The sequence below is a fragment of the Haliotis rufescens genome, unplaced genomic scaffold (assembly GCF_023055435.1).
Source record: "Haliotis rufescens isolate VD_foot unplaced genomic scaffold, xgHalRufe1.0.p SCAF_1, whole genome shotgun sequence".
In the NCBI taxonomy this organism is placed as follows: domain Eukaryota; kingdom Metazoa; phylum Mollusca; class Gastropoda; order Lepetellida; family Haliotidae; genus Haliotis; species Haliotis rufescens.
In genome coordinates this window covers 52,530,852-52,551,607 of record NW_025963779.1, presented here as the reverse complement: position 1 = coordinate 52,551,607, position 20,756 = coordinate 52,530,852, and the positions used below count along the sequence as shown (strand labels likewise).

General features: G+C 40.5%; 1 protein-coding gene across 1 annotated transcript; it reads left to right on the top strand.

Annotated features, from left to right (window-relative positions):
• The first annotated feature begins 8,341 nt into the window (after positions 1–8,341).
• Positions 8,342–17,910, top strand: LOC124131332. The gene is made up of 10 exons (XM_046494544.2): positions 8,342–8,963; positions 10,662–10,800; positions 11,556–11,896; positions 12,428–12,551; positions 13,073–13,173; positions 13,664–13,823; positions 14,668–14,876; positions 15,616–15,734; positions 16,717–16,780; positions 17,537–17,910. The coding sequence occupies exons 1-10, from the start codon at positions 8,457–8,459 to the stop codon at positions 17,630–17,632; spliced, it is 1,860 nt and encodes a 619-aa protein (XP_046350500.2). The 5' UTR covers positions 8,342–8,456; the 3' UTR covers positions 17,633–17,910.
• Positions 17,911–20,756: the final 2,846 nt, after the last annotated feature.

The window sequence follows — 20,756 nt, the reverse complement described above, 5'->3', positions numbered from 1 at the left end:
AGTGCTTAAACCCCCAGTAAGGACGTCTGTGTAGAAACCTTCGTGCGCCAATAACAGCACGATTATATAAGCCTCATTTCTGGAACTGCCTTGATGACTATCCTGTATAACACAGTCAGATATAACCGTCAACATGTACATTAAGGCAGCCTGTACATAGTTAAGTCTAGATCTAGAACTCACAGGCCAGTGACTGAATGCATGAGCGGCGGCCAACGCCATCAACTATGAAACTTGATAAGTTTGATTACCGGACCTTACCACTCGATCCTCTTAAGCCGGCTCAGCGTGGTAAATGGGTATACACCTAGTACCATCACTATTTGATACTGACCCGTGTAGACCCGGGTTAGAATAGGTCTTCATCAACCCATACTTGTTGTAAGAGGCGACTAACGGGATAGGGTGGTCGGGCTCGCTGACTTGGTTGTTGCATGTCATCGTATCCCAGTTGCGTGGATCGATGCTCATGATGTCAATCACTGGATTGTCTGTCCAGGCTCGAATATTTACAGACCGCCGTCATATAGCTGGAATATTGCTGAGTGCGGAAATCCCAAAGTCAGGTATATTAGACGCATGTTTAGGTCGACAGCACAAATACCCGGAGGTTTATTTGGGAGCTCCGCTCATCCCATTTGTGTCTGATCTAGAAAGCCCCCTCATTACATCTAAGCGGGACGTTCCGCTCATTCTGTGTCTGTGTTTGTATTGTTTAACATTAAATAAATTATATCGAAAGTAGAAGCCGATGTTGTCTTTCGCCTTCGAGCTAACTCCGAGGTGACAGTCTGGTATGAACGAGAACATATTAATATTTTCTTCTTCTTTTTCTTCTTCTTATTGTTGGTAATAATGATGTGGGAATGTTTTATAGGATCATCCTCGACGTAAGTAGTAAAACTCGTGCTTGTGTTGTTTGTGTTTGATCGGCGTGGATCGTTGCTCACAATATCAATCAGTGGATTGTCTGGTCTGGTTTAAAGACCGGCGTCATATACATGTACCTGCAAAAGTGATGGGTGCGGCTTTAAGCAAAAATGACACAAATACACCATACTTAAATGTGCATAGTGATGTATTCATGTACACGACACCAGTTGGTGAGGTGTGACAAGGTGAAGTAGGGTTTAAGGTCGCGTTTAAGATTCTTGCACTAACACACGCGCGCGCGCGCGCGTGCGTGCGTGCGTGCGTGCGTGCGTGCGTGCGTGCGTGCGTGTGTGTGTGTGTTTCGCTGCTTGTACTAGTCCGGACTAATGCCGATTTTATAGTGCTAGCCCACTGTGATGCCATGCCGCAGTTTAACATGAATACACCACTCAGACACAGTATACTGACTCCGAGCCGACCAGTCCTAATTTTATCCCCTTAATGCCGAGCGCCAGGCATGGTAACAACAAGAACCATCTTTTAACGTCTTTTGGTATGACGCGGCCGGAGATCGAGCCCTAGACCTTCCGCTCTCCGGGCGGACGCTCTACCACTAGACCGCGGAGACGGTTTGTAATGGAGGACATATATGGAGTGCCATGATTACGTAATATACAACACAAGCCATATACACAGATATTGGTATTAGCACAATCCACATACCTAAATGCAGACCTCATCATATGGATATATGCAACACAGTCAACATACATACATGCAACGCACCTTTATGGACACATGTGACAAAATCCCCAAAGACAGTACCTTATACATGTACATGCAACATAATCCACGCCCTTGCCAATCGTAGGACCCTCGACATCCATTAATGATGTTTGGGCAAGCAAAGCTATGATCTTCTGACTTAAACCTACTGAATGAATATAGGCATTGAAACAATTTGGGTCTACATTGTATTTCAAGGGTGAGAGTTATCACGGTTGTCACTTGAGTCATTCCAAAACGTGCAGTTTCTTTGAAAGCGTCGACTGGTAACGAATGTGCTCTTATCGCATCTGCACATTTAGACAGCAAAACTTGTTCAATAAAGTTTACACATGCGGACCATTCATCACAACTCCGTAACCTTTCCGTAACCTGCAAGAACATTCGGCTTGTGCCGGAATGACGAGTGTCACGAATAACATGCAGGCAAGCTCCACCCCAGCCCGAGACACCTTGGGCACTCCGATGCATGAAGCGCGGACAAAAGGTCTGTTTATGAGGAGGTTGTCCTTGCATGACCGATTATCTGCCTTGTCGCCATGATGATTTCAAATAAACAGATATATACTGACAAATATACGAGCCATATAACGTTTAAAAATGTATGCCATGTGTTCGCCTGTCTTAGCTGGTTTCAAGTATTGTCGTACTGGGTATATAAATGCTTGTCCTTGGGCCCCGGACAATTACAAAGCGTGACTTGGACCAAGCACTACGGCTACCAAATAACTAAGGCTCATTCACGGGGTACAAGTTGTATACAATTTGTTACATGCAACACAATATTTGTGAATCGGTTAGCACGTTTGTTTGTCGTTTAACGCTGCATTCAGCAATATTAATAATCGTGTCTGGGCCAGGACATGCATCAACCAAGTCAGAAAGCCTGACCACGCGAACCCATTAGTCGTTTCCTACGACGAGCATGGGTTTCTGAAGACCTATTCTAACCCGAATTTTCACGGGTAAATTGAGTATGATATAATTGCTTTAACAAGCGCAATAATAATTGATACATTTCCAGCTATTATCAAAGATCTCTCAAGGTCAAAGTTGTATGTTACCCAGATCCGCAGAGAGATTTTAGGTCTACAAAGTAGATCTTTTGAAAAAACAAGTTCCCACAAGTCAATAGGCTGAAAGTAATTATGTAAGTTCTAGTTGAAAGCAAGTATGTAAGCTGTGAGTAATATGATTTGTGTACATGGGCCCCGTTGAACTAAACTGGCACAGCTGCAATCACAAGAGATCTACCCCTAATGCTATGATCTCTGTGTGGAACTGTGTTGGGCTGCAGGGTTCTTAAACAACGCATCGGGACACTCTGGATCGCTGTTCATGCCATCAATCACTTGTTTGTCAAATCCAAACTATCGTGTAATTATTGTTTGAATTTCGAAAACACAGACTAGGATTGACACAATAGGTTTATAATTCAACAAACAACGTTTACACTTTACAGTAGAGTCCCTGGTGGGTTATCTTGTAAGTGGGATTGACCAGCAGCTATCATAAATATGCATATATTAAACTTCTTGTATTTAAAGGACTTTTTCATGACACATTTCTTTCAAATCATCCAACATGTCAAGAGTTGTAAAAAATAAAAAAAAAAAAATAAAAATAAAATAATAATAAAAAAAATAAAAAAAATAAATAATACAAATAATAAAAAAAAAAAATAAAAAAAAAAAAAAAAAAAAAATAAAAATAAAAAAAAAAATAAAAAAAAATAATAATAAAAAATAAAAAAAATAAAATAAAAAAAATAATAAAAATAATAAAAAATAAAAATAAAAATAAAAATAATAATAATAATAATAATAATACAGCACAATAAAATTTAACATTTAGTTCGATAATCTGGAGATTAGCGTCTTGTTGCAATCAGTCGCAACTGAATTATTCGAGATTTATATACACATATAATTACAACATGTTAATTAGTCTTTTGTTTTGTTTGTTTGTTGTTTGACGCCGCGCTCAGCATTAATCCATCTATATGACGTCAGTCTGTAAATAAGCGAGTAAAGACCAGACAATCCAGTGAATGACATCTACGCAATCTACGGATGCACTGACATGCATCAACCAAGTCAGCGAGCCTGACTACCCGATCCCGTTCGTCGATTCTTACAACCATAGTCGCCTTTCACAGCAAGCATGGGTTGCTGAAGACCTACTCTCACCTGGATCTTCACGGGGCAATTAGTCTTTTATGTCGATTAACTGAGGTTTCATGAATAGATCCCTATCCCTATCCATATGGCAACTGTGACATCGAACGTTTCATTTCGGACTGGCTTGATGGTGTAGGGTGTAGTTCAACTGGCGGATTCACACTTTAGAGGAGGCTATTGTTGTAGTATAATTGTACCTTCGCTATTGTTGTAGTATAATTGTACCTTCTGGGGTGTGATAATTCCTTGAACAATAGCGGATTAAGCTATAGTCTGTTCCTAGTCTGGTCACATCAGGCGTCCGACATATATACTGAACAAAATGAGATAAGGATCATGCGTGGGGGATATGTTTTTGTAGTGAAGACTGAACATAACTTCACCAAAAATATGTTTTTTTTGTTCAGTGTAGGAACAAGCTCGGAAAACTGTATGAGTTTATTGCATTGTACATACATCGATGACAGAACATGATACAATAACGCTGTATTACATTCAATTTGGTATAATGCAGACAAAAACGTGATACGCATGATACATTTGTCAATACTTATTGAATTAAATTCAAATCAAATTAAGAATTTGTACAGCGCATTTTCCAATTAAAACCTGCTCAAATGCGCTTACACCATGACTGATCTAATCTAAGGATCTCTTTAAGAGACAGGTTTTCAGTGTCTTTTTAAAGTTTGTCAGATTTTCAGTTTCTCGGATTCCTTGTGGCAGATTGTTCCATGGCAATGGGTCAGCACGTTGAATTGACCTATCGCGATATGCTTTGGCACGTGACTTTGGCAGATGTGGATCTTTTGAACGGAGAGAACGTGCAGGCTTGTATGGTACTATTCGTAGCTGTAAGTATGCAGGGGCCAAACTATACATTGCCTTGTAAACCAGAGTGAGTAGTTTAAATTGCATTCTTTGTTGGATTGGCAGCCAATTCATACAATAACATTTTGCAGTATTGATTTTTCATATAGCAGATACACATGTATACATTGGTAGTAATAATCACATCAACATCACATGGAATGTTCATTCACAATGCGACGTTTAATGTTAACTCACTCACTCCTCTGGATCGCCAACCAGGTCCGGGGAATACATGTTATTGGGGTGACATGTTTCAGCACTACACAGTTATCATCGAGGATCCTGTATTGCTCTTTTCTGGGTCGTTGTTCGCTACCTGCTTGGAGTTGAGAAGTAAATGATCAAAACCTCCTCCTCGGTCTTGACTGAGACTGTAAGTCCAGGGCAGAGGGAAGCCTCGATCATAACCCCGATGCCCTGGGCTTACATTTTAGTTAAGGCCGACGAGTACGGAAGCGTAGTAGGGCCACGGTGAATTTGTTTTGTCTAAGTATCTCCTACGTAGGACTTATAATTACTATCTCCTACGTAAGACTTAGTATCTCCTACGTAGGACTTAGTATCTCCTACGTAGGACTTCCTATCTGCTATGTAGGACTTAGGAGGTAATAAATCCTACGTAGGAGATAATAATTCCTACGTAGGAGATATTAAGTCCTACGTAGGAGATAGTGATTCTAGGCCATACTAAGTCCTACGTAGGAGATAGTAAGTCCTACGTAGGACATAGTAAGTCCTACGTAGGAGATAGTAAGTCCTACGTAGGACATAGTAAGTCCTAAGTAGAAGATAATAAGTCCTACATAGGAGATATACTTAGACAAAAAAAATCACCGTGGCCCTACTACGCTTCCGTAGACGAGAATGTTTTTATTTAACCTATGAACCGTCTTAATGTAAGAAATACCAGAAGAAATTAGAAGACATCGGAATACCATATTGTGAAACAATACAGTGCCACGAGGTGTAAAAGAATTTAGACGAAAGCGTGTGAGAGAATGACCCAGTGTGGCATGCACACAACTCAAGTCATGACATGTAAGATTTAACACCCGTTCATCACCTGTCTCGGTGGCTTTGTGGGGAAACAGTCGGTTACAAAACTAGTCACGATATGTGTGGATGCCGGTCATGGAAGTTTCATGTGACAAATATCTGAATTTTAACCAATCAGAAATCAACATTACATTTATATCAAAAACTGTTTATAAAATTCAAATGTAAAACCTTGGTAATACAAGAAATATCCTTCCAAATGCTCGAGGTTTCCTGGTCAAAAATACATTCACAACTTATGAACATATTACAGAACCTACCCAGGCAATGGCGTTATGTCACAAAATGTTTATCAAAGGTAATTTTCATCAGGATGTTCTCACATTCCCGACAGGTATTGTTCGGAACCAGAAATCACCAGAAGATTATAAATAATTAAAGCTATACAATAAACACAATTCACTTACTGCTAATTAACGAGGCTTAGCTGGATCGTATCACCATGAGTTAAAGGGGCACTGATCTAACGGACTGGTTGTTGCCTTTGTTATTGGTTTCCCCCCCTTGAGTACCCGGATGATACGCAACGCAACTGAGCGTGACCAGAGACTGGGGTACCGTCTGCAAGGACAGCTAAATAAACTTGGAGGCTGGAGGCAATATTTGTTTTACGCATTTTTGAACACTGATTGGTTAACTGTGATCTATAAAGATTTCGACAAAGGGCGCATGTTAATTCATTTCTTCAGCCTAAACAAACAGACAAAAAAAACAAGGGAGCTCATCGGACGTCGTCATTTGGAAATACCCCAGATGGTTATATTTTAATACTAAAAACAGTATCCATGCAGTAAAAGCATTTTCGGATTTCGGCTTGCGTCGATAATACGATTACTACTCCCTTGTTGTCATCCACGTTTTCTCGTATAACCAACCCTACACTTGTGTATTTGTCGTCATTCACTTGATGCTCAGTTAATGAATTTTTGGTAGCACCACTTATATTACCTGACAAAGGTTCCCATTTGGCATTTATTGTGTCTGGGGTAATTATTCAATCTAAATCCAGGTTTGAAGTGAGGTGAAATGTGTGTTATGTAATATGCACGTGGCAGCCCAGCAAGAGATGAATGATCACTTGATTTACTTTTTTTTGTAAATCAACGGATCGTTCCTAGTCATCAAAGGATTAACAGAAAATACGTTGATTGATTAATCACTGTTATCTTGCACAGTGGATATGTCAAGAGTGAGTGTTTACATGTCTAGGTTTACTAAAACAAAGGGAATACACTCATATCATGGCGCGAAGTGCCGATGTAAAAACAACATACTTTGTTCAAAGGGTTAACTGATAATACGTTGATTGATTGATCATTGTTATCTATCACTCAATGGAATTTTTAGGAACCGTGGACGCTATGAAAATAGTTGTCACGTGGGCTTTCTCAGCCGACCATTGAGACTTGACACCTATGTAAAACACCTGAAACAATCCAAGCGATCAGTTGAGAAACGAACACGGGTTGTAATATCCCGAAACGATATATATCTTTTAAAATATTTGATTGTTACTGAGACACGTGACATCGACTAAGTTTCTTTGTACAGCTGCAGACGAGTGGGATATTGTTCCTTTGTGTGGATATTCACGGATACATTCCTCGAACAAGGAAGCTGCCTAAAACTTATACACATAAATTTGGTAGGCTCTAATTATGATATCTGCATTTTGTTTTCCTTCATTTGAACCGATTCGTTCTTGTTTCTCTACGTCTTGGTTGGGAAATTCTTGAATGCGCGATAGACGTTGTTGTCACAGGTCTTTTCCTTTGTAAGCGTGTATATATTACTGTCAATTTGTAAAATGTGATTCTCTCAGGCAATTTATAAAATGTGTAAATATTTCAGTCATTTTGACTAAAAAATCTGTCCAGATTGATCAAGACGATCAAAAGGGCCTACAAACATCACAACAGATTATTATGTAGGATTAAAAGCCAAACAACTTAGAAATGTACTTTTCAACGTTACATTTTCAGTCTCTTGGTGATGACATTAAACATCAAAATGTTTGGAATTCGTTGTCATAATAATACAGATGGAAATGTTTTTCAGTCACTTTGTAAAATAACTGAATATTTAGACGTTTAATAAATTTGTTACACATTTGACAGTAAAAAATATACACACTATAAAAAAGCATATGCTCAGGTGAAATATATACTTTGTGTTGCAAGTCAAAATAGTGTAAACGATAATCGGCAAATTATCAAAACTTCGTCACCATTACCGATGCTACTCACAAAGATACCTACATTTCCTTATTATCTCGAAAACTGTATTTCATTTTGTTGATCAATGTGACCATACGCCCTTATTACTACCCATAAAAGTGACTAATGCGCTTACGAATGGCGCAGCAGAGGTCGCGAACTAGTCTAGATTTCTGCTATACATCCGGGTATTCACTGGGGAAAAACAATAACAAAGGCAACAACCAGTCCCGGGGAATTGCGTTAGATCAGTGCCCCTTTAATGACACTAATCAAGAGTGGAACAGACTATAGCTTTGAAATCAACCGACCGTTGCCGGCAAGTGAGAACACGCTCACACCCGTCCAAACTAGCCATAACACGGAGTTGGTAAAAGGTTCATTTCACTTACGGTTGAGACAGTGCACAGAAGAGCCCGGGCGACCTGCCATTACGAATCCATCTGATCAGACTCCATCCAAGCCCTCCACAATGAGTTCGAAAATACCTGCCTTAAACACGGACTGTTTGCAAATGGCTCAGCAGTTAGTCACCAAATACCCTCGGTTAAAGTCTGGGTTCGATGACATCAACTCCTTCATACATGCTCTCGAAGAAGACCCAAGGTTGGAGTCAAAAGGGGAACAGATCCGAATACTCACACATAAGACAATTGGACTTTCATACGTGAACAAGGATGAATCCCACAGACGCGTATTTGCAGATTACCTGTCCTACACGCGCGCTGCTGATGTCATGTACAAGACGTATAGTTCGTATCTTAAAGCCAGGAAACTTGAGTTCTTGACGGAGAAAGTATCAAAAGCACAGCTGACGCCAGAAAGCAGCTACCAATTTATCCGGGAGATGAGGGGGTTGTTGTGGAACTACACTGACGCCAGTGTCCAGTTCGGCGAGAGGGTGTGCGGCAGTGGCCTCCTTCGATATTTTGTGGGGGACCTGAAGGCTGTTCTGAAGGAAGCCGGTAGCCCTGCCAAAGTAAGTACATTGCAAACTAATATCAAATTGGTACATAATCTCACATTTTATATCTACCAATCTCACAGAATACATAATTGTATTCAGGTTGTACACAATTGTAGTAAAACTGTAGTAAACCAATTGAGACTGTAGTCAACCTAAAGTAAGATTGTATGCTATCTTTGTTGGTGTAAATTGACATATACGTTCAATTAAAATGTTAAATATTACATTAACTGAACTACAACTAAGTAAGCCTATAGACAATACAACAAGACAATACAAGACAAGCAAACAGAAGTAAGAATATTTATAAAACTATACTTGACAGATTGTTGTTTATCAATGTTCATGGTCTCTTGTGAATCTCTGTTGAACGATCTGTTGTGAAACGGTGTTGACGGAATGTTTTGCATCTATGTGTTGACAGTCTGTTGTGCACCTTTGTTAACGATCTATTGTGAATCTATGTTGTTAATCAGTATTGACGGTCTGTTGTGTATCTGTGTTGACAGTCTGCTGTGTCTCTGTGTTGACAGTCTGTTGTGTATCTGTGTTGATGGTATGTTGTGTCTCTGTGTTGACGGTCTGTTGTGTCTCTGTGTTGACAGCCTGTTGTGTCTCTGTGTTGACAGTCTGTTGTGTCTCTGTGTTGACAGCCTGTTGTGTATCTGTGTTGATGGTATGTTTTGTCTCTGTGTTGACAGTCTGTTGTGCCTCTGTGTTGACGGTCTGTTGTGTCTCTGTGTTGACAGCCTGTTGTGTATCTGTGTTGACAGTCTGTTGTGTCTCTGTGTTGACAGTCTGTTGTGTATCTGTGTTGACGGTATGCTGTGTCTCTGTGTTGACAGTCTGTTGTGTATCTGTGTTGATGGTATGTTGTGTCTCTGTGTTGACGGTCTGTTGTGTATCTGTGTTGATGGTATGTTGTGTATCTGTGTTGATGGTATGTTGTGTCTCTGTGTTGACGGTCTGTTGTGTATCTGTTTTGATGGTATGTTGTGTCTCTGTGTTGACAGTCTGTTGTGTATCTGTGTTGATGGCATGTTGTGTCTCTGTGTTGACGGTCTGTTGTGTATTTGTGTTGATGGTATGTTGTGTCTCTGTGTTGACAGTCTGTTGTGTATCTGTGTTGATTGTATGTTGTGTCTCTGTGTTGACGGTCTAGTGTGTCTCTGTGTTGACAGTCTGTTGTGTATCTGTGTTGATGGTATGTTGTGTCTCTGTGTTGACAGTCTGTTGTGCATCTGTGTTGATGGTATGTTGTGTCTCTGTGTTGACAGTCTGTTGTGTATCTGTGTTGATGGTATGTTGTGTCTCTGTGTTGACAGTCTGTTGTGTATCTGTGTTGATGGTATGTTGTGTCTCTGTGTTGACAGTCTGTTGTGTCTCTGTGTTGACGGTCTGTTGTGTATCTGTGTTGATGGTATGTTGTGTCTCTGTGTTGACAGTCTGTTGTGTATCTGTGTTGATGGTATGCTGTGTCTCTGTGTTGACAGTCTGTTGTGTATCTGTGTTGACGGTCTGTTGTGTATCTGTGTTGACGGTCTGTTGTGTATCTGTGTTGATGATATGTTGTGTCTCTGTGTTGACAATCTGTTGTGTATCTGTGTTGATGGTCTGTTGTGTCTCTGTGTTGACAGTCTGTTGTGTCTCTGTGTTGACGGTCTGTTGTGTATCTGTGTTGACAGTCTGTTGTTCATCCTTGTTTTGCAGGTGTCAGTAACTGACCCAATGTTCCGGTCTGCTAGGGGCGTCCTCCACAACTGCTCTAACAACCCCGTCACCCGCCAACCCATCAGGAAACTGGGGACAGTGTCTGTAGCCATGGCCTATCTTAAAGGTGACGCCCCAGGTGAGTGGGATCAACAGGAATAAATGTATTACTTAAATTTCTGTGTTACATACCAACTGCAATTTTATATCTTGAATTATTGATGTAAGATTCTCCGGGTATTTAACGATATTTTGACTAACTGATTCCGACCAAAGCATCATGCAGAAGACAGACTTGCAATTTAATTAGGTGTGTGGTTACATAAACTCGTTCTCCACCGGTTCCTCGGACGACAAGCGTTGATGTTCCCATTCGGGCTAGGGGAAGTTATACTTATACAGAGGTCCCCCTCGACACCGGTGGATCGCTTGTAGTTACTACTGAACATGTACCTTAGTATTAACCAAGAATTTTGTCTAAGAACCCTTTCATTGAACTGGACGTTACTTATTCTGACAAAAGTATAAGTGTGGTTTGACGCGGCCGGGGATCGAACTTCCACTCTCCGGGCGGACGTTCTACCACTAAACCACGGAGGCAGTCGGAAGTTCCTCAATTGCGTCTATCACCCGACCGCCTCTGTGGTCTAGTGGTAGAGCGTCCGCCCGGAAAGCGGAAGGTCCGGGATTCGGATCCCCGGCCGCGTCATACCAAAAGACGTTAAAAGATGGTACTTGTTGTTACCCTGTCTGCGCTCGGCATGCACGTAGCTATATAAGTTCAATAATTTTGGACGCGACATTAAACCCCATTTAACCCCACCTCACCTTCTATCACCCAGAAACATGTTCCAAAGTCTGTCATTGAACTTTCCACCGTTTCTATTTCCATAGGGATTAAAATGATGCTTCTCCTGCTGCTGGCGAACATAATCGACGAGGATGACAATAAAGCTCTGCTAGCAGACAGTACCGTCTTTACCATAATGTTGAACATGATCAAGTTGTCATGGAAAGATCAAAATCATCGTTGCAACGGCTTCTCCGCGTCTGAGCTGATAGTTGGACTCACTGGATTGGCGAAGAACGACGACAATAAGAAGATCCTCACAGAGAAGGGAGCGATCCCTGTGTTGATGACTGTCATGCAGGAAGGATCAGATGACGAGCGAGAGAAGGCTGTTCAGTGTGTTTGGGAGCTTGCATTCGACAAGAATAATCAGCGAATATTTTCGGTAGGTCGTTAAAGGGAAGTTTATAATGTTTTATCGTCATTTTGTCTATGGTTATGCGTATTATTTAATATATACTAAGCGTATGTTGAATAGTAGTTTCAATTTATTAATATAGACATGAAGCCTTTTCCTTTTCTCGTTAGACGGATGGCACGTTGTTTAATGATTGTTGTGGTGTAACCTGGTGGTTGAAACGGTTGCTCGTGCCGGTTCGATATCTCAGATTCTGAAACCAATTTCTTGAATCAGCCCGTCATCATATGGCAGTACTATTTCTCCCAGCGACGTCAAACACCACTCGAGGATCCAATCACTGATTATTATGAATGCATATTTCAATGCTATGATAAGGATATTTTAAGCGTCTTTTAGCAATATTCTAAATATTACGGATGTTGAGGACAAAACTTGGTTTACCCATGTGGGGAATCGAACCCAATCCTCGGCGTGGCGGATACATTATGTTTTACCATAACTGACTACAATAACGTTATTTATTTCTGTTCATTTAGTAATTGTTTTTTTTTCAAGGAAAACGTTCAACTGATGGCGATACTGAGGAAAATGAATGAATCACCCAAAAATAAGACGCTTTCCAAGGTTTCTGGGGGCGCTTTGTGGGCCATCACACCGGAGAAGAAAAGGGGGAACCAGAGTAAGGGATTGACTATATTTCAATCCGGACATATTTCGGAAAAAATATATTTTGTTTCCTGGAAAGTAATGTGAAACACATTTTGCCGCAGGTGTGCGTGTGTGTGTGCGTGCGTGCGTGCGTGCGTGCGTGCGCGTGTGTGTGTGTGTGTGTGTGTGTGTGTGTGTGTGAGTGTCCTATTGTTGCTTTTGGAAAACATTATTTTTTCCCTAAAAATACCCTCAGAACATATAATTTGTACTCAGTTACTTTAAAAATAGAAATTGCTGGATGACCAGATAAAACTGAAATGTTCGGCTGTCCCTTCCACAGAAAACATGCGTGAACCAAAAAATTATCCGAAAAATGTTTTATGGTGCGTCCCGTGACAGCATATACTTTCGTGTAATATAAGGTGGGAAAGGACCTACCTAACATGGGGCTCTTCTCAACATTTACACTGTCACCCTGGTGTTACTGAAATAATGATGCTGAAATTCGTCAATTGTTATAAAGAATATATTCGCCTTCATTTCGAGCAGAACTTAAGAAGAAAGATGCAGTCAAGAAGGATGAAATTGTGCAGGATGCAGGCCACGTTATGATCAGTTATCAGTGGGCGGATCAGGAAGTGCTTGTCAAGGTATGTTTCTTGTTATTCTTCTTCATGAAATAATCATCACCTTACGATTTACATCAATGTTGTCAGCCTAAAACATGCTTCTTTCTATATGGTGCACGGTTTGCCCAGTCGTCTAAGGCGCTGTAAGTTGATGTGCAGAGTTGTGTCCCTTTAGCGTGCCAGTAAACTATGGTTTTGGGTTGGTATCCGGGCTCGCCCTAACTAAGTTTCTAGGTTTGTCAGCATCATGCCCGTGACTCCTGGATTCTAAGTCACATCAAGCTGACACTGAAATACTGTTCAAAGCAGCGTTCAATCAAAGTCACTCTCTCACCCACATGTTCGGCTCCCTATAAGGGAAACTATAGTTCCAAACTCCCCCTCCCACATTATATAAAAACGTGCTTGAAACAACCTTTTCATCCCGTTAGAAGCTGAACAATCACGAAAGAACATCGACTTATCATGACTTCATTAGCTCATTCTTGTAAATTTTATTTATTTGTTCAAGGTGAAGGAACTTTTGAAAAAACACAAATTTAAAGTCTGGATGGACATCGACAACATGGAGGGCTCCACACTGCAGGCGATGGCGGAGGCCGTGGAGGGCGCGTCTGTGGTGGTGGTGTGTATGTCGGAGAGATACAAGCTGAGCCAGAACTGCAGATCAGGTAGGCAGGACAACTAGTGTTGTGGTGTTTTAGTGTTATGTCTAGTGATCAGGGTGACACGGGTGAACCAGTCGTGTGAGGCACAGCAATTTACTGTCTAGAGTAGCGTCCCTTGGGCACATCAGGAAGCTATAATCATGGGTTCGAATCAAGTGTCGCTCCAATTATGTGTTTCTAGGTTTATCAGCACAGTACCCGTGTTTTTTCGTCTTGGTACAGCTGACCAAAGGTGTGATTTTTGTAAGGACATTTACTTCCGGTGTAATACTTGAAGGCATAGTTACTTTCGGTTAATCCTTGAAGAGACAGTATATTTCGTTCCAATCCTTGGGGAACAATTAGTTCCGCATCAATCCTTGAAGGTGTGGTTACTTCCGGCCTAATCACCGAAGGGACAGTTACGTTAAACTTATTTACAGCAATGCCTTTAAGTCGCAGATGCTACTATGTGTCCGGGGGCACGGGTGGCCCAGTCGTCTAAGGCGCCGCGATTCGCTGTGCAGAGTTGCGTCCCTTGGGCACGCCAGAAATCTATGATTGTGGGTTCGAATCCCGGTTCGCCCCGATTATTTTTCTAGGTTTGTCAGCACCATACCCGTGCTCGTGGGTTTCACCGAAGTGGTAAACGTCTGAGACCTGCATCATTTCGGGCTTTCCTCCCACATTAAGCTGACTCGCCGTGATATAACTGGAATACTGTTAAAAGCGGCGTTAAACCCAACTCACTCACTCACTCACTCACTACTATGTGTCCAAGTTGAAAAAACTACAGCACAAATAAGTTCATGCATATATGATAACATTTTATTGCATCAAATCTGAAACAAACGATTTCACATTACAGAAGCTGAGTATGCCTTTGACCTCCGGAAACCCATCATACCTCTCATTCTACAGAGAGACTACAAACCTAATGGTTGGATGGGAATAATTAAAGGGACAAAACTCTACTTCGACTTCAGCGGAAAATACCCTTTTGACCAGAAAGCATCGGAGTTGATAAAAGAACTAGGTATTCGAGGCAAGACAGGATCGTCAACCGACAGCACTGACGTGAGGACGCTTTGACTAATTATTATTTTGTCTTAAACTCATATTTCCTTACGTTTGGATGCCCAACAGGTGTGTTTTCCTTCGTCAAATAAACTTTTCAGGGGATTAAACGATCATATCAATGAATAAGAGCGCTAGTCGTTATAGTTTACCCTGCAATGAACATCCCACACACAGGTTTAATAATGAAGTGTGGGGAAAAGCATTGTCGTACCCGAAAGCTCTGCTTCATCGCCTGCTTTACATAAATAAGTCTGAAGTAGGATTCGCTTTTTGGGTGTTATTTTTGGGACAGGGGTGGGTATATCTCAAAGCTCAGGTGTTTTCAACATAAGAACTTTTGAACTGCTCCCTGAAGGAAATGGAAATATGCACAGTTCAGAATAATGAAAAATACCACAGTACTCGTCAGTAAAAGGGTTTCGTTTAAGAATGATCATGATTGCGGTACTTGTGAGCTTGACTTACACTGCATCCGTACCTTTCCCTGACAAAGGGGCCTGCATCCAGCTGATAAGCATTAGAGATTGTCAAAAAATTGATACAGCGAATCTCGTTAGTCAGGAGGCATTTTTTAGGACGATAATACAAAGAATATTACTCTAAAACAATGATTTTGTTAAGCCAGATATTGATTAATCAGGACACTTTCCTGGAACAGTGCCTTTCGGATAAACCTGTTTTCCCTATCCTCACCTTCTTTTTGGTTTACAACTGATTTTACCCACCCTCTTATTAGGGAGCGACATCTGCAGTTGTGAAGTCTAAACCAGCTGATGCTGGCCGGGGTGCTGGTGGTATGGCCAAATGGTCAGACAAAGATGTTCAGAAGTGGCTTTGTAAACTGGGCTTGGAAAAGTAAGTAGTTGATACATTCTTCACAATTATTATCCATTTTAACACAATCTCATCAAAATCAGATCTTTGTTCTTGCTACCGCTAAACAAAGATCTGAGGACATCCCATTACGAGTCACACCAGAATGACCTTTCTTCCAACCAATCAGCGCGTCGCTTACCAGATCGGGACAGTCGGTATGTGTTTTCTATTCATACAACCTTGAAATGGTTATGACGCGGGGTATATTGAACATCAACATCTTCGTCTACCTCTCGCTTCAATGCGATAAACATTTCATTATGCTTTCCATAGCACGTGTGAAGTACTGCCATACAAGCTCGGCCATCTATATATTACACATTCCAGAATACCCTTGTTTTTAGTTCTCATGTTTTGAGAACTCTGTCATAATATTTTTCAAGTCTGGCCTGGAATGGAAGTCGCCAGTTTGAAAGTTGCGCCGTAAATGTCGAGAAAGCTGCTATCTGATTGGCTAATGTGAACTTAATCGGTCAAAATTCGCGGAAGGTCGCAGTGACCTGTAATAGGATGTCCTCAGATCAGTGTGGAGCGGTAGCGAGCATTAAGATCTGATTTTAATGAAATTGCAAAGATACCTATAGACGTCCTCTCCGTTGACGAATGCTTAATATGAAGCGATCTATTCAAGGTAATGTTGATTTAATGCAGCGCAGATTTGCATTCCTTGGTTGTGCCAGGATGTGATGTGTTGGGTTCATCAAAGTGCTAAACGTCATATCGAACTTTCTTACCACAGTGCTGTTCAAGGCACCCAGCTCACACGTTCACTATGCTATTGGCATCCCTGATCAAGGAATTGGACTCATTGTAGTTGCATCTATGCTAAGGTGTGTCAAAGATCACTGAGATAAATGTATGTGTATAATGTGTGTTGGATACATGTCTATGTTTCAGAATGTTTCTGCTCTGTTATTCAGTACTTGGATTACTCGTTCAAAGATAACTATTTTGTTTTCAGACACTCATCTTTGAAAAGTCTCGACGTAAAGCAGTTGACGTTTCTCCGTAGGATATCAAACGAGGTGAATAGCTGAACACTTCTAAGTGGCTATCATAGAAAAGAACAGGATCAGTTAAAATATAACGTTTCGTTATACGCTCTTCCTACAGATGTGTTCTATCAAATCTGAGAAATCCTTACAATTAAATACAATTTCATATTTCGCATTTTACACATTTACACATGATCTGTGAATATGTAAGGTAAATTGATCTTTAATGTAGTAAAGATGGACACTATACGCTTTCCAAGAATTGTTATCATTGTGTTATTCACGCAAGTTAAGGTTACATTGTACATCTGTATTTTTAATACCCTTTTGAGATGCGCAGACGTTGTAAAGCCATTGGGAAGGAACATTGTGATGTGACTTTCTGCTACATGTTAAATTCTGTAACACAGTCGTGTCTGTTTCATTATGATTATTAATTATATGAGTTGTAACGTCAACGGTATATGATAATCAGACTCGATTATCTGCCGAAACAAATTCCAAAGGGTGTAAAAATAAAAAAGTGATGAAAATTATGTTAAGGGATCACTGAAAATCAGTAAAGAGAAAGCGTGTTGCCCAACGCCGCACCCGGCAATACACTAGCCAGATGACGGCGGCATGGAAACAATCGAGTCTGGACCAGACATTCCAGTGATACGTATCACGAGCAATGATCTACGTCGTTGTGGTACATCGCCACTCTGTCAAACAAGTCACCAAACATGACAAAAATATTTCATATGGGTTAATTATAGCTAAATTATAAACCTCTTTGATTCACAGACACCAGATTTCTTCTACAATTATGTCCGGAATGACCTGCAGTTGAGCAATTTGAAAGATCTGGTGACCTTCAGTGATGCTGTGAAGAACTTGTAACAGATCTTACAACACATTTTACTGTCAACCATTGACCAAGGACACTTTTCCACTGGGCAATTTTCAATCCGTCCAAGCCCATATAGCCATTTATAACATGGGTAGATATATGCCTCATGCACGAGCCCTTTCGGAACATCTCATTGAATTCCTCATTGTTGTTATCTTTGTACATTAATAATATTTGTTATAAACCTCTCTGCGCCTACTCAGTATTCACCTGATGGAGGGACAAGAAGTATCCCTGAAACGCAGTGTCAAAGAATAAAGAAGTTATTATCCATACAAAGTGTCACGCATTTCTGTTCTTCCAACTTGTAAATGCCTATCAAAGATTTCATTATGGACATACTACTGCTGTTACTACTTATTATGGACATGTACACCATACTACTACTGTTACTACTTATTATGGACATGTACAACATACTACTACTGTTACTTCTTATTATGGACATGTACACCATACTACTACTGTTACTACTTATTATGGACATGTACAACATACTACTACTGTTACTACTTATTATGGACATGTACAACATACTAATACTGTTACTACTTATTATGGACATGTACAACATACTACTACTGTTACTTCTTATTATGGACATGTACAACATACTACTACTGTTACTACTTATTATGGACATGTACACCATACTACTACTGTTACTACTTATTATGGACATGTACAACATACTACTACTGTTACTACTTATTATGGACATGTACAACATACTACTACTGTTACTACTTATTATGGACATGTACAACATACTACTACTGTTACTACTTATTATGGACATGTACAACATACTACTACTGTTACTACTTATTATGGACATGTACAACATACTACTACTGTTACTACTTATTATGGACATGTACAACATACTACTACTGTTACTGCTTATTATGACTGCATTAAGTCACACTGACTAAGATAAACAACTGGTATTTTTTATGGCCACTATACAATAACGCTAAATCTTAGGGAGGCAATTAAATGGTCGACTCAAGTTAGTAGCACTGATAGTAAGCTTGTCAGTTACAATACACAGCTGACCCGATCTAAATACAAAGAGGGTATTACAAATATATACGTTGGGGACACCTACACTGCGATATGAACTGAAATATATTAATAAAACTTACATACGGGAGGGGTGAAAAAGCGCGGACGTCGTAGTAAGCGGCCTTCGCTCAGATAGACTGTCACCCCAAGTGGCCGACTAAGGCTTTTCAGTGTGTTTTTAAGAAACTTTCATTTGATACCACAGATTAGCATTTTAACTAAAATAAATAATAAGAGCAGCATATTAAGGTGCAGCGGTTGCACTTTAAGAATAATTGTATAATAACTGTCAATATTTTGAAATGTGTCCATTCTCAAATACTTGTCAACATATATTGCTGTCAGACTTGTCATTATGTTGACATATATGCATTGATCCGACTGTGTACTTTAGTTATGCTATCTGGTATGTATGAATACATAAGCTGTTGTATCTCCTACAGGCGCGCGGATCCATTTAGGAAAAATAGACAGCACATTATCACGAGCTTAGAATCCACGTATATTTTTATAAGTCTATATATCAATCTTGTAGGTTACATGAAACGTTGACGTCACGAGTGGTGAGTATTTTAGGTGGGTAAGTGAGTTAAGTTTGACGCCGCTTTGAACAGTGTTCCAGTTCTACCACAGCGTGCCAGCTTGATGTTGGAGGAAAACCCAAACTGATGCGGGTCTTAAATATTTATCACTGTTGTAAATCCCCGAGCACGGGTATAGTGCTGAAAGATATTGAAACATAATTCGTTGAATACGGGATTCGAACCCACAATCATAGGTTTCTGGTGTGCCCAATGGGGACAACTCTTCACAGCGAATTGCGGCGACCCCCAGGCGCCTGGGCCACCTGTGTCCCTTAGACGTCGTGAACGCTGCCGTAGGGTGTATTACTGTCACACAAAACTGGTACGGACCCTCTATACACAAAACACTGTACAGGTGCAGTAAACATAATATATCTGAAAACACAGCGATAATGAAGAGGTGTGCACTGCCCCTCCCCGAACTGCCTGGATCCGTGACGGTGATGATACGAGGGACAGTAAACTACTGCTACCGGGATAAATTACACAGGATTAACTCAGCCCACTGTTGTCTTTCTTTAAATATTACCACATGTAAATATATTGATATTTCTCCATTCCAAGAGCATCCAACTGTCTACAAAAATGTTCAGCTGTTTGGACGACAAAGGACGGTTGCAATAACATAATACGTTTGATAAAACATTCCCATAGCAACCAGGCTAATCGTGAAGTAAAGGTCAGGCTTTAAAATTTCCCTTGCATATAACACGTCGCGTGGGTGGACTCGTGATCCCATTTATGAATGTATCGAAACAGAAAGTCGGTTTACACAACTTACTGAAACTGTATTTCCGTGTTTGACAAAACAGTTTATATGCAGTGGCAATTTTGATAACTCAGTCAATGGACGGCGCATTCGAATTCATTTCATATGAAGGATACATTTTCCTGCGTGTACTTCCTCCTGTGACCTTATGGGTCAGGCCACGTGATATATTCTCTGTCTAATCACCAACAGGGCACAGGTGACCCAGTCCTCTAAGGCACCGCAATTTGCTGACAGAAAACCTAATATCTTGAGTTCGAATCCCTATTCGCCTCGATTATGTTTCGAGGTTTGTCAGCACCATACCCGTGCTCGTGGGTTTCTCTAAAGTGGTAAACGTCGGAGACCTGCATCACTTCGGGCTTATCGCCCACAGTAAGCTGACACGCTGTGGTATAACTGGATACTGTTCAAAGCAGTATTAAATCTGACTCACTTGACTGTAAACACCATGCGAGTGCAACGGTGATCATGCTCTCACGTAAAACAGCAGCAATATATACACATATCGTGACCAACTAAAATAAGATTGGGATGCGAAATAAATTAACTTGAATGACAAAATAATAATCCCACGCGGGTCTATAGCTCACCTGAATTATTTGTGGATATTAAATCATATCAGGGTAAACACGAAAATATTTCCCCCTAACATACTTCACCACTGCATGAATAACTGGCTGGGTACAGGGT

Coding starts and splice junctions, on each gene's coding strand:
- LOC124131332 (XM_046494544.2), top strand. CDS start 8,457: ATGAGTTCGAAAATACCTGCCTTAAACACGGACTGTTTGCAAATGGCT. Junction 14,877..15,615: donor CGTCAACCGACAGCACTGAC/GTGAGGACGCTT, acceptor CCCTCTTATTAG/GGAGCGACATCTGCAGTTGT. Junction 15,735..16,716: donor TGTAAACTGGGCTTGGAAAA/GTAAGTAGTTGA, acceptor TTTTGTTTTCAG/ACACTCATCTTTGAAAAGTC.